The sequence below is a fragment of the Talpa occidentalis genome, unplaced genomic scaffold, assembly GCF_014898055.3.
Source record: "Talpa occidentalis isolate TD23 unplaced genomic scaffold, MPIMG_talOcc4v2.1 talOcc4.5, whole genome shotgun sequence".
Lineage (NCBI taxonomy): Eukaryota > Metazoa > Chordata > Mammalia > Eulipotyphla > Talpidae > Talpa > Talpa occidentalis.
The window spans coordinates 42,841,345-42,854,763 of NW_023604861.1; the positions used below are offsets into that span (position 1 = coordinate 42,841,345).

The 13,419-nt window shown below is 45.6% G+C and overlaps 1 protein-coding gene and 1 long non-coding RNA gene across 2 annotated transcripts in view; one reads left to right on the forward strand and one right to left on the reverse strand.

Annotated features, from left to right (window-relative positions):
* Window positions 1-2,969: 2,969 nt before the first annotated feature.
* Window positions 2,970-13,419, reverse strand: part of SIAH3 (siah E3 ubiquitin protein ligase family member 3) — an 81,460-nt gene continuing 71,010 nt past the window's right edge. Inside the window, exon 2 of the mRNA XM_037527015.2 lies at window positions 2,970-9,018. Coding sequence (XP_037382912.1) covers window positions 8,350-9,018 — 669 coding nt within the window. The 3' untranslated portion in view covers window positions 2,970-8,349. The remainder of the gene's footprint in view (window positions 9,019-13,419) is intronic.
* LOC129146869 (uncharacterized) lies at window positions 7,954-10,464 on the forward strand. Its single transcript, XR_008554178.1, has 3 exons — window positions 7,954-8,560; window positions 8,650-8,781; window positions 10,214-10,464. It is a non-coding gene; the product is annotated as an uncharacterized LOC129146869 (long non-coding RNA).

Genomic DNA, 13,419 nt, shown 5'->3' on the forward strand with positions numbered 1-13,419 from the left:
TGAAGGCAGCAACCAGATCTTTCTTCCTCTTTGTATCTTTCAACAGGCTCAACATACAGTAAATATTCAATAATATTTTGCTGCCCAAGCTAAAGTCACCCACACATCCTGTATTGACATGCTCTTCTTAATGGTGCACAAAGAGTTGGGACTATTTCTGAATTATTATGGTTTCCCTCTGCCCATGTGCCCCCAAGATTCTAGGATCTAAATTCATCATGGTCTTACTAAGAAGCAGGGGTAAATTTCAGCTCATCTGGGTCCACTCAGAAAACAGGCCCACCATGAATATGGTGACAGCCCTAGGGAAAATGATGCCTCAGCCCAGTGGCTGGCAGGAATTGGCTTCCAGTTGGCTTCCAGATCAGGGGCAGAGTTTGTAACAGGGGACCCTCCTTCCTGAGTGCTTGCTACAGAGAACAACAACCTGTACCCACAATAAAATGAGTGCATTTTATGGACTTTTTCTTCTTAGGGTTGCTAGATGTAGCAAATGAAAATACAGGACACTCAATTAAAATTTGAATTTCAGGTGAACATATATATTTTTAGTATAGCTATGTCCCAAATATTACAGAAAAAAAATGTTGTCTATCTAAAATTCAGATTTAACTGGGTGCCCTGTATTATCTTAAGCAGACGTGTTCTTTGCTCTTCCTCCTCTGGAGCTCCTCCCCGCCCCCCCCCCCCCCCACCTCAGCCTCACCCTCAGGCTGTGGCCTCTTCTCTAAATCAGCCCCAGTGATAATGGGTTCTGCTTCTCCTTCTCCTTCGAGCACCTCTCTTGAGTTGGTGCAGATGCAGATCCAGATGCCAGGGATGTTTAGGGAATAGATACAGCCTTCCAGGAGACCTTCCTTGAGTTCTCTTATGTTTGCAGGAAACAAAACCATGTAATGAGCTATGGGCTCACCTTTTGAACGATCTGAGAGCATTTTGATGTATTGGGATGCTTATATTCTGTTTGATTGCATTTTATTATTTAAAGCTGTCATTCTTAGAATTGTATGTCGAGTCAGATCTAAAAATCCAGAAATGTCTACCCCTGTGTATTAATGTAAGTGGAACTGGAAGCCAGGAGAGGCAGAGAGAATGGAAGATTCAATTACCTCCTAGCTGGGTGGTAATCCAAGCCCCCAACTTTGATCCTTAATAGATGCTTTTCCCATTGGCCTCCTTGCAGATGGTGTGCAGAATTTATCTTTTCTACCTCTAGGGTAATGAGAAATTAGTTCAGTGATTTCTTTCTTTCTCACCCCATAGGCATGGCTTACATGGGGCTTAGTTCTGAGCTGCGGTGGAAAGTGGCCTGATAATTCACATTTCTCATGGAGGGCCCTGAAATAGTGAGCCCTGCTCAGGCATCCTAGAGAGATTTGCAGGATAAATAAATGCCTCCCTGGGGATTTGCTAGATAACTCCCTGTCAGGGCTATCAGGCAGAGATTTAAATGTAAATTATTGTCCTGACCTGGCAGGGATTTACAGGATGGGACCCCTCTATGCTCACCTGGAAGATTTACATAGTCCCTTCATTAGCACTGGATTGCGGGATTATCACTGTGTGACCCTCAGTACTGGGGACCACGTTGGCCTGTGTCACCAACCCTGGTCATAGGTCATGGCACAGAGCACCCTGTCATCTACACAGCCCTCTTCCCTGCCCTTGACTTCCAACCTGAATGAGAGGAGACTAGAATTCCCTTCAGAGCTTAGTTACAGGGAAGTCCTGCCTAGTTCCCCTCCTTCCTTTTTGGACTTCCACTTAGTGTTTCCTGCTTGTCCATCAGAACGTAACAGTGGCCATTTCTGTCACCTCCTTTCCTGCTTTTCTCCCTCTCGCAGAAGCACTGCCTGTCTTCTTCAGGTGACTGTCCGGTCCTTTGTTTCCTGAGGCCACTTTCTCCACCATGTGCTCAGGCCTGAGGCTGAGAATCTGAAGGGAAGCCAGCCACCCTCAGCAGAATCCTATCGGGGAGAGTGTTAAAAATCAGAGTTCTGGGTTATGCTCTGCAATTCCTACATCCGAATCTCTATTTCTGAGGACCCCAAGTTCTCCCAATCATCCTTAAGCACAGTGAAGTAAGGGAAATAATACCCAAGATTAGTTGGGAGTGGGGCTGGGGCTGGGCCTTCCTTCCCTCCTGAATTTCAGGGGGCTCACCTTCTCCCTTGTTTCAGTGGAGTCCCTCTCTAGCACCCTCATGTCTTTGTAGGTATTGTGAGGTTAAAAGCAAGAATCTGGGATGCCACGGGAGACAGAATTATCCCAAGAGGGGACATGGCCTGAAAAGTAACCCAGCTGATGAATATTCATTCTGGCCATGTGGTCAGTTGATCACTCAGATCAATTCAAGGCTCTCTGTTTAAGCCTTTGTGAGAGCAGGAAACAGGTTCTGGGAATAAGGAGGTAGGAAGAAGATAGAGGTTAAAATGAATTGACAGGCAATAGGATTAGAACTCTTGCTCAATCCTGATCTTGTGAGTAACTAACAGTGGCCTGAAATTAAAGAATTAAACCATGAAGGCTCCCTTGACATCTGATCTGATAGGCCCAGACGTGAATTCCAGGGACACTGTTGTCAGGCAGAGGCAGGGGAGAGCTGAGATAAGGGGCAGTGGGTTGGAGGAGGTGCTGAAGGCCTTTTTCTTTCTTTGCCATTCACTAAGAGCAGCTCTGGCCCCTCTTCTGAGGGCCACACCATATGCTAATGTAGTACTGGGTGCAAATCCGTTACCAGGACTTTTATTCAGCTCCAGTAGCACTTTCTTCCTTACATCAAATTATGATTTTAAAATGGAAGCAAAAAATGAAAAGGGGAAGAAGATAATGAAACGTAAGTCAACTGTGGCAGCTGGTGAATTTCTGATAATTGTACTTTCTGATAGCATTTCATTTCTATTCCCTCATTTTACACAATAGCCGGAGGAGGAAAATAAAACTGCAACAAACAACTCCAAAGGGTTCAAGGAAACAATATCAAATGCAATTTAATGACATTTTTCATGGGAGACAAGGTAGAGATAAAGTAGCATTCTGAGTTTACCTCTCATTGCCTTGAACATCATAAGAAAGCCTAGAAAAGTACATATACATCAATGCAGGTTAAATAAAGTGATTCTCAGTTTCCTTTTTTTTTTTTTTTTTTTTCTTAGCTCAATACCCTAAAAAAGTTTAAAAAGGGAGGGAGGGTATTTATAGTACAGTACTCAAGGTAAAATATTTTCATACAACATTGGAAAAGACAAACTCTAATCCACATGGGTAACCCAAGTGATAATCAAATTTGGGAGGGGAAAAAAATCAATGCTTATCTACAACAGTTCTCTTGGATATATTTTCAGGGAGGTTTTTCTTGGCTGGCCATTCTCAGGTTAAAACAATGGAGAACTCACCAGTTCTTGAAGGGAAACTGCAGGACAAATAATCTGAAAGTCTAACAACCTAGGAGACTCTTGGTGTTTTTTGTTGCTGAACTTTAATCAAAGCACAATTCTTTGATGGGCAGTCACAATTCCTTCCCCCTCCATGAGTCACTGAATTCAAGTAGAAGCTTCCATAAGCTTCACTTCTTCTATCACTGAAGTGAAAGCTCTGGGCTCTGAGCTATGGATTCACTGCCTGCCTTGGAGACTCTGCCTATGTCTCGGCACTCAGCCTGGCGTTTCCTCTGACTTTGTTCTAGTGGGAACCATTTAGAAAGAATGTTGGCCAGGGTCGGGGATGGACTGTCCACAGGGTCCTTATTTTTGGGTTGTGATTAAGTCAGGTAGCAAAAGTAGAAAAGTTAAGGTGCAGGCCTTCATCCTTCATGGCCATTTCTTGACTCATTAACTTCCTCGACCCTCAGCTTTGAGCCATGTTGGGGTCCCTCTTTTGCAGTCACACTTTTTATGTGATGTTTGAAACCACTGCTCACTGTGCTTCTCAGGTGTTGGATATTTCCAGTTTCTAATATCAAAGTAAAATGTTTCTGTAGATTAGGTTTTGGCCACTATGTAGAGGTAAGAAAAATAACTTATAAGAACAAAGAGCAGGAGATGCCAATTGTGTAGCATTGGTTAGACTTTTTGAATTGGCATTGCCAATGGCCTGGTTTCATGGAGTCATAATTAACCATAAAAGTATTAGACACAACTTCTTGCAATAATAGCAGTAGAGGAGGGCCTGGAGTCAGGCGGGGAATGCCCCTGAAGCTATTTAGAAGCCCCTGAGTCTCTTCCCCAGAGCAGTTTGTGTTTCTCTAATACTTTGCTGTTTGGCTGGCATGGCTGTCATCTATGCCCTATCACGGTGGCCTCCAGCTTCTTCCAAAGCCCTCTCTCCCTACCCTGCATGCAGCAGCGTTGATCAGGAAGGGGTGTGCTGACAAATGTTCAACAACTAGCTCTTTGAGAGAGAAAAGCCTGACTTAAAGCGTTTGCTAATTTACATGGTGTAAATACAACCACCACGGCCAACTTCAAGCTATTACCTTGATCTCACTAAATATGGGGTTGAGAGACGTGCTGTAGCACCTCAATATACAGTATGTTCGTTGTACAGATATGATGGATGTTAATACCTCAAGAGCACAGACATTGAAAAAAGGAGAGAAACAATTCAAAAGTGATATGTTTTGAGTATTTATCTTATTTTTAATATAACTTATTTGTAAGCTTATATAATGTAATTTTTAATAATGGCTGTGCTTAGCAATCAGTTTCAAAATTCCTAAAAGAGTGACCAGTCGATAACGAAGTCAGCTGTAGCATATCAGTCTGTCTTGGGAAAAAAGACAAACAAAAGGGTACTTTTAGTACTTAAATGCTAAAAGTCTTCTGTGTCATTTGTCTTTATGACTGGGTCTTTCTGAGCCTTGAGTCCCTGAATTCATAGAAATGACATGGTTGATATTGGTCATAAGCCTGGACTTTGGAAATGGCCCAGGTCTACCATTATTTAGCTGTGTCTACCATTATTTACCATTATTTAGCAAGTGTATTAACCTTTCTTAGCTGTTTCTCATAGCTATAATAATATGCCTACTTTATAAGGTTGTTATGGATTAGTAGGACAATATAGTCAAAATCTTTGGCCAACTGGGTCACATAGTAAACCCTCAATAAATTCTAGCCATGAGTGCTGTGTTTATTAACCTGATCCATGTCTAAAATGTTTAGGGAAGCTAGAGGTAGTGGTGGGTTCTGTTCTATTTATCAGTTCATGCAGAGACTAGTTGTTAAAGAGACTCTCTTAGTATAGTCCTTCATTTCAGCATGAAGCATTTAAATTGGCTCAGTGTCAAGGACAGCAATGGTCTTCTTTCCACACCTCCTGAAAAAGTCATTCTCACAGTGGCTGAAGTTCAAATACTGTTAACTAACTTATTTATTGCTGTTAAGCTTTGCTGTCTCCCTAGGCCTTCTTTTAAAATGCAAATACTCCTTAGAGATTGAGTCTTTAAGTCACCACCTATATGTGAAGGTAACAATCAGATCCCAAGCCTCTGTGTAGGAAAGACTTATAGGAATCTGAGAATGAGGAGATTCCTTACTCTTGTGAGAGTCTGGAATGGGGCCCGAGGGCATTGAAGACTAAGTATTGGGTCCCTCTGCCTCACCCAGTCCCCCTACTTTGAACCAAAAGCAAACTCACTGCAGTCTCTCCCTGTTTCCCCAAGTAACCAGGCCCACAGTGCTTTAATGAGAAGGAAACTTTGCTGATTATTTTGGGTCTCTCTTCCTACTTCAAGAACACAACTTGGTCATGGTCCCAACACCTGATATGTGACCTTGGGAGGTCATTTCATGTGTCTCAGCATCTACTTTTTAAGCACACTCAAACAATTGATGCGGATTAAACTGAGACTCAGCCCTTTGTGAAATAGGAGGCTCAACACAGCATACTTTCTTGTTACCATTTTCTATCCCTGATACAGTTTTGAGTTTGAGTTTTCTTCAGTTCTTCACATGTGGGGAAGCACCATAGATGGAAGAAAGCAACACATTTCTTCCTTTTATTCTAAAGGTCTAGGAACCAAAAATACCATGTCTCATCTGGGATCACTTTCATATTAGTCTTATATACAGTAATAAGAACCTGAAATTATTCCCAGTTCATTCAGCTCAGGTAACCGGCACGCCAAGAAAGCAGAGGTGATGTTTGCATGCCTGCTCAGGCCCTGGGAAGAGTAATTTTGTTCTTATTGAGGTTTTATTTGTTTACCTGCGATACCTGTGATGCTACAGAAATGTTTTCAGAGTGGTTGAGCATCAGGAACCTGGGGAGGATCTGTGGGTTTTCCCGGAGATATCAGGCTGACAACCAGAAGGTGTGAAGTTTTGGGAGCGGACTGGGGGTCAAGTAAAGAGCTAAGTGATCCACCCTCTCTCAGCGCTGGCCAACCAGCCATAGCTGGGTCCCAGTGGTCCACTTGGGTGCAAAGGGTAGCTGGTGCCCAGGTGGGATGTTCTGGAACAACAAGCAGGTTACAGGCTCTCCTGGGGTCTTCAGACCTGACATTTGCTTCAGTCAGTGACAAAATATTTACTGCCCCCTTGGGCCTTTAACAGAAGGAAACCTTGGCAGGAGGTCTCAGCCATTACTGTGTGACTAGAGGGGGCTGCCTATTAAATCTCCTATCCACTAGCACCACACTCCAGGTGCTGGGATTGTGAGTTGACAGGATGGGCTGCTGGAAGATTGATCACTGGGTTATTTTGTTTTAGCATTTTTTTTTTTTCTTTTTCTTTCTTTTTTTTTTTTTGGTGGAGAAAAGATGGCTGATGGCCAGCCAGGGCAGCCTGCCTGAAACTAAGTACTCACTGGGAGACCTGCCAGGATGCAGCCAAGATGACTGAGGTGAGGGAACAGGACACAGAGAGGAATGTCTTGTTGGTGAAAGGCCTGCTCAGTTCTCGTGAGTGTTCTGTGGGGTTTGGGTGCCATACTTCTGCAGCGACTGGAGAGTGACCAGGGCATAAACAAACAAAACCAAACCAAAAACAACAACAACAACTAAAAAACATGAAGAGGAGAAAGAGGTCCTGCTGGGAAGATTTACAGGCATTCAATTTTGGACAGAAGAGACATTGGTGACTAAACCTGCTTCCTTTTTTTGAACAGTTGAGAGACTTCTACAAGAAGATCTTGAATCATTTTGACAGCCAAGTAAGAGAAAGCAGTATATAGAGGGGTGACATGGATTTTCCGTGGCTTTTCCATTCACACTGCAAAAAGGGTGCTGAGTCTGTACTTTACCAGGGATAATGTTTGTGTGCTGAATGGGGCCCTCAGAGTATTTTAAGAAAGTAAGGAAAGGAATCCCAGGTGCTGAGCACCAGGCCAAGCCTCCCGGTCAGAGGGCCCAGGCACAGCCCCTGAGCTCTTTGAGTTTGATGCCGAGTCTGTTCTGGCTTAGGAGCTTGATAGAGCAAAGCAGGTTCTTTGCAGGATACTGAAGTGCTCCAGCCTGGTGGCAGGATTGCCATAACTTGATAAAAACACGGAGGAGATAACACCCTCTCAGAGGTGGAAGATTAATTTTCTCCTTTGTTTTTTCAGTTGCCTCTGTTGTCCACACTGTGCCCATTTTTTTTTCTGCTACATGCTCAATGGAGGACAAAAAAGGTTTGCAAGAAAGCACTAAAAACTTGAGGACTTTGATTCCCGAGCAGGAAACGATTCACAGGCAGCCCTCCAAGAGGCTTCAACATCTGCCCACTTCCCCCAAGCTTGGGTTCAACCCGAGGAACCAGTGTGACACGCCGCCAGCCCAGAGCCCTGCCCTGCAGAGGACACCGTCTCCTCGTGTCCCAGCAGCTTAGCTCTGGCCCTGAGGAACCCAGGAAGGAGGCAGAGTTGTATCTGGTTGGTCTGAAATATATTTCCAAGCTGGCCAGGACCCCTTCCCAACTTGCTGTCCGCTGTGTCCACGCACACAGAGTCACCTTGTTTTGCAAGAGACTGAGAAGAGGAAGAAGAAAAAGGTGGGGGCCGCGAGTCCCCTCCCAACTGCGACAGTCCACTTCGGGGCCTCAGGGGCTTTTGCTCCTTTTGGAAGCAGCGAGGAAGGGAGATGCGAGTCGCAGGAAATAACCGTTCTGATTTTAAAGGTTCTGCAAAACTATCCCAACAAATCAGGACAAACTTCACACTGGGATCTTGACTCACAGGGTGTTGACATAATACAGTGTCCATGGCCAACAAATACTAAATACCACGAGGTACCTGAGACAAAAAAAAGACAGGAAGGAAGTTGGGAGAAGAGTAAAAAGGAGTTTGGAGTCTTGGCCTTCGGAGACCCGAGCGGCCCAGCAGAGTTTCTCGGCGGGGAGCAGCCGTGTGCGCGTCCAGCCCCTGCTTGCTTCACAGCTCCGCTTCCGAGGCGCAGACCTCCGTCGCGGTGATGGCGATTCCGATGGCAAGGCTGCCGTTGTCAGAGAAGAGCTGGGCCAGCGAGGTGTTGAGGACGAGGCAGTCCCCGTCAGTGATCACCGAGTCCACGCACTCAAGGACAGACCGGGGGGTGGCCTCCCACTTGAGACGACGATGGTTTCTGTTGAGCTCCAGGCGATAGGTGAAGCAGTCTGCCTGGGTGGGGGTCCCAATGAGCATCATGGTGGCAAAGAACTGAGGGTGCCCTTCGTGCCGCTCCTGTTTTCTTAGCACCAGCAGAAAGTGGTGGCCGAGGCAGGAGTGCATGATGATCCAGTCGGCCGGTGCGGGGAGGTGCATGTCCGTGGCCAGGAAGACTATCTCAGCTCCCTGAAGGATGTCAACCCTGTGCATCTGGCGCAGGTGGGGTACCACCACCTCCAGGTGGCCTTCCCACTGGCAGGAGAACAAGGGGCACAGGCAGGGTGTCACCTGGGAGGCGTGCAGCCCTGCCTCCTGGTGGAGGAGGTGGTGGGGGTGGCCGTGGTGGTGGCGGTGGTGGGGGGGGCGCTGGTGGCGGTGGTGGTGGGTGAGGTGGTGAGGCGGGAAGCCCCCTTGCTCTGGTGCGCTCTGAGTGACTGCTCGGCAGCTGGACACATACTGCAGGAGGAAGAGAAGAATGTTAGTGGGTAGGAGGCCAGTGTGAGATGGGCTGAGACTCCCCCTGTGTCCAAAGTGTTAAAAAGCAGACTCTCTAATACAGTTACATATGGTTTTATTTTTATTTTTATTTTTATTTTTTTTAAGATTTATTTATTTATGCATATAAGAACTGGGGTACAGGCCAAAGGTGTGAGGTGCGGAGGTAAGAGGATTCACCAGAGACAGAGTAGGGAACAGAGCAGGCAGACTGACCAAAGTACACTCTGAGGGGAGCAGTGAGTGAGTCAGGAGAGGTCTGCTGTGCCATGTGGGTATCTCCCTAGCCGGGGCTCGAACTTGTGCTGCAGTGGCTGCGAATTGCTTCATAGGTTGCATCTTAACCCCTTGCGCCACCAGAGAGGCCCCTGGTTTTATTTCTTTAAAAATGAGTGCTGCTGGCCCTTCTGTCAAAGTGGCAGAACCATTTTATTTTCCCATTAGTATGAGGATTCTAATTTTTCCACATCCTTGCCAACACTTGTTATTATCTGTTTTGACAAATATTTTTGAGACAAAATTTATTGTTTTGAATGTTTCACCAAATTTAGATGCTGAAATGTAGTTAAATCTTCTCTGTGTCATTCTATTTCAGTATAGAATCTAAATTTATGTGAATATAAATAGCTCTTTCAAAAAGTTCTTCCTGTAAGAAGAGATTTTCCAAATCTAATTTACATTAAAAAACAAAACGAGGGACACAGTTGGTGCCTTGAATAGTTGAGATTCTGAAAACTCAGTCCAGAAAAGTGCAATATTTATTGCCTTCCTGATTCTTTAATAAGAATCTCAAACAAGCAATTTTGCCCTCAAATAACATGCCTTATGATGGCCATTAGTCATAGAAAACAAAAAATCATTTTTTTTTGCATTTTTGATATTGTTGATATTTTTGTGTAGACAGTAGAGGTCAATAGATTTTAACCCCTCTTTTATCATTACTATTATTATTAGAACAACATTTCAGTAAATGCCTATTTGTCCTCCCAGTGCTTCTAGGGATCATGCTGTCTTGGGTGCCTTTCTCCTAGGGCCTAAGGCATATAGAGAGATGCAGAGTTGAGTGTGTACAGCTGGGGCACAGTATCCAAGGATGGAGCCTCAACTGTGACCCCTGGGATTTTGTCCCATCGGGCACACTTTTGCCTTGTTTCAGGCTCACCGCTTAGGAGCAGCTTCACAGGGTCTCGGCCCCAGGAAGTCTCCACTTCTGAGAATCTTCTGACCTGTAGTTCCTCCTGACACTGTGCCCATAAATGTCCTCAAAAGCACCAGCAGGCGTGATGGCAACTTCTGACCAGGTGTCAGTGAACATTTATTGAACAGCGGCTATAGCCAGAACTTGCATGCACTAGGGGTACAGCCTTGAGCAAAATAAACACCTCATTTCTTGGTGTGGGTGGCACAGACATTAGTATGCTTATAATTAATTCTGTCTTTGACAAGAATCCTCCGTGCGACATGAAGACTATGATTTATATTTTTCAGTTGAAGAAACAGGCTTCTGTAGTAACATGCCTGAGGTCACAAAGCTGGTAAACAAAAGACTAGGATTCATTTTCATGCCTTCTGCCTCTGAACACAGAAGGTCCCCCACCCCCAAAGTTATCTGCACCTCCAGCCTCCTCCTCCTTCATTCTTTTAGTTCTTTTTTTTTTTTTTTTCTTTAATTAGTCTACAGAATCTGGGCTGTGCAATGGAGATATCCATGCTGCAGGGCATTCTTTGTGGCAGCCGTTCTCCTGCCCTAGCTCCCCAAGCCCTTTCAGGACTTGGATGTCTTTGGGCATCCTTCCTACCATACAGAGGATGAGGCCCAAGGTCTGTCTTTCATGATCACCACCCACCATTGCTGCCAGAGTTTCTATCTTCTTGGACTCAGAGTGTGTTTACAGCAGAGACCTGGCTAGATTCCCTTTCTTTAGGGCATGCAAGGTACACACTTGCACCATCATAGTGTGACCATCCTGGAACACTATGTGGGGGCCAGACTAGCTCTGCTCTCTCTTAGCTCCAGTTTCTGTCCCCCCTACTCCCAATCCCCGGGGATCTAGCTGCAGAGCTGGGTTGTGAGCTACTGGGACCCTTCCAGGAATTTCTGCCTTCATCCTGGATGATAACTACCATGCAGCCTGCTGTTACCCATCCTGCAACCCGCCAGACCCACCTGCCTCGAGGGAAACAGTGTCTTCAACTATGAAGGAACAGGCTGCGTTTCAGAATTGTGCTAGTGATCAGTTTGATTTAACAACCCTTGTGTTAACAATGGGTAAGGGAACTAACTTAGGTAGCATTCGCATTGTGTTGGGCACTGTGGGAAGTAGATCTTTCTTCCCCCTGCATCATTATTTCATTCAGTCCTTCACAGGAAAGATCAATTTCATTACTTAAAAGGTAATATTAGGGCCTCCCCGGTGACGCAGCGGTTGAGCGCTGGGTTGCGAAGCTGCCCGTAGACTCTACGGCGCCGGTTCGATCCCCGGCTGCTCCCCGGCTACCGGAGGAGGGTCCCGCATGGCGCGCAGACCTCTCCTGCTACCCGCTGCTCCCCTCAGCAGTGTACTTCGGTCCTTCTGCCTGCTCTGCTCCCCGCTCTGGCTCTGGTGAATTCTGTCACCCTCCCGCGCTTCTGACTGTACCCAGTGCTTGTATAAATAAATAAATAAATCTTAAAAAAAAAAAAAAAAAAGATGGGCCATTCTCACAGGTGTGAAATTGTTTAAAAAAAAAAAAGGTGATATTAAATCTGACTGTTTCCCCTCTTCCTGCTGGTGGCATGTCCATTTAGTCAAAGGGTGTGTGTTGGGGGAGGGGTCCTCTCATCCCATGGGGGGCTCACACACTTCAGGATGGAGTCTGTGAATCCTGGGCTTCTTGTGCAACCTGACATGCAAAGAAGTTGAGTTATTTGCCCAAAGTCATGCAGCTCTTAAGAGATGAAGCTGAGTATGGCGCCTAGCTCAGTTAGAAGTGGCATAGCTCATAAGCTGGGAAGATCACAGGCTTGATGTCAGCATACTCTGGTCTGTTTCATTGTTTGCTTGTCCAGCAGCCTTGATTAAGTTTCTCCATCAGCAACATATCCCAAATCAAATGAGAATTCTGTTGAGCTGCTTTAATACTATATCAAGTATTATATCAAAAGGGCATTGTTACTTAGATTTGATTTTTGGGTGAAGAGTTTTTGCGGCCTCTGCCTTAGTTTACCCGTCCTGGTCAGGTGACCTTCACACCTGAGAGCACTCTGGATGCAGCACAGGTCACCATAGGAACCTGGAGACCCTAATACTGTACTTGGCGTTCTGTCCCAATGCTGCTCCATAGTGACAGAACATCCTCACATTCCCATCCAGAGATGTGAAATGACAGTAGGTTAGAAATACCTTGACCGGGCCTCCCCTGGTGGCTCAGCAGTTGAGTGCTGGGCTGCAAAGCTGCCCACAGCCTCTGCAGCGCCGGTTTGATCCTCAGCCGCCAGCGAGAGTCCCACATGGTGCGCAGACCTCTCCTGCCATGCCCGCTGCTCTCCTTAGCAGTGTATTTTGTCGGTCTGCCTGTTCTGTTCCCCGCTGTGGCTCTGGTGAATTCTCTCACCCTCCTGGCCTCTGACTGTACCCAGTGCTTGTATAAATAAATAAATCAATCTTAAAAAAAAAAAAAGAAATACCTTGACCTACCTTCTTCTCTGCACCAGTCTCCTGTCAGTGCCTTCGTTATTTTTTTTAAAGATTTGTTTATGCGTATAAGAACTGGGGTGTAGGCCAGAGGTACAGGGTGTGTGTATGTGAGGATTCACCAGAGATAGAGTAGGGAGCAGAACAGATGGATCTACTGAAATACACTGCTGAGGGAGCAGCTGATGAGATAGGAGAGGTCTGCTGCGCCATGTGGGTAGCTCCCTGGCTGAGAATTGAACTCCTGCTACAGTGGCTGCCAATAGCTTCATAGTGTTGAGAGTCAATCCCTTGCACCACCAGGGAGGCCCCTTCCTGTCAGTGCCTCCTATTGGCTAATCCCAATCAAACACTAAAGAGAGCATGCCCAGAGATGCACCCAACAAGGGCTGACTTCCTTTGGAAATGGTGATGAATGAGATGAACATGTGACTAGGAATGTCCACCTATATGTAGATATCTCAGTTTCTTCTTCTGTAGTGTTCACTGACCAGACCTGGCTTGGATCTCCTAGGCTGGGTTCTGATGAAGCTGACGGGAAAAGGGTGGTAAATATATATCCATATTCATTAAGCCATTTGACAAAAATGTATATACCACCTACATGTGCAAGGGGTTGAGAATACTGAATGAAATAATATCTTTGTTCCTGCCTCAGTAGGATACTATGATTATGTATAAATTATAA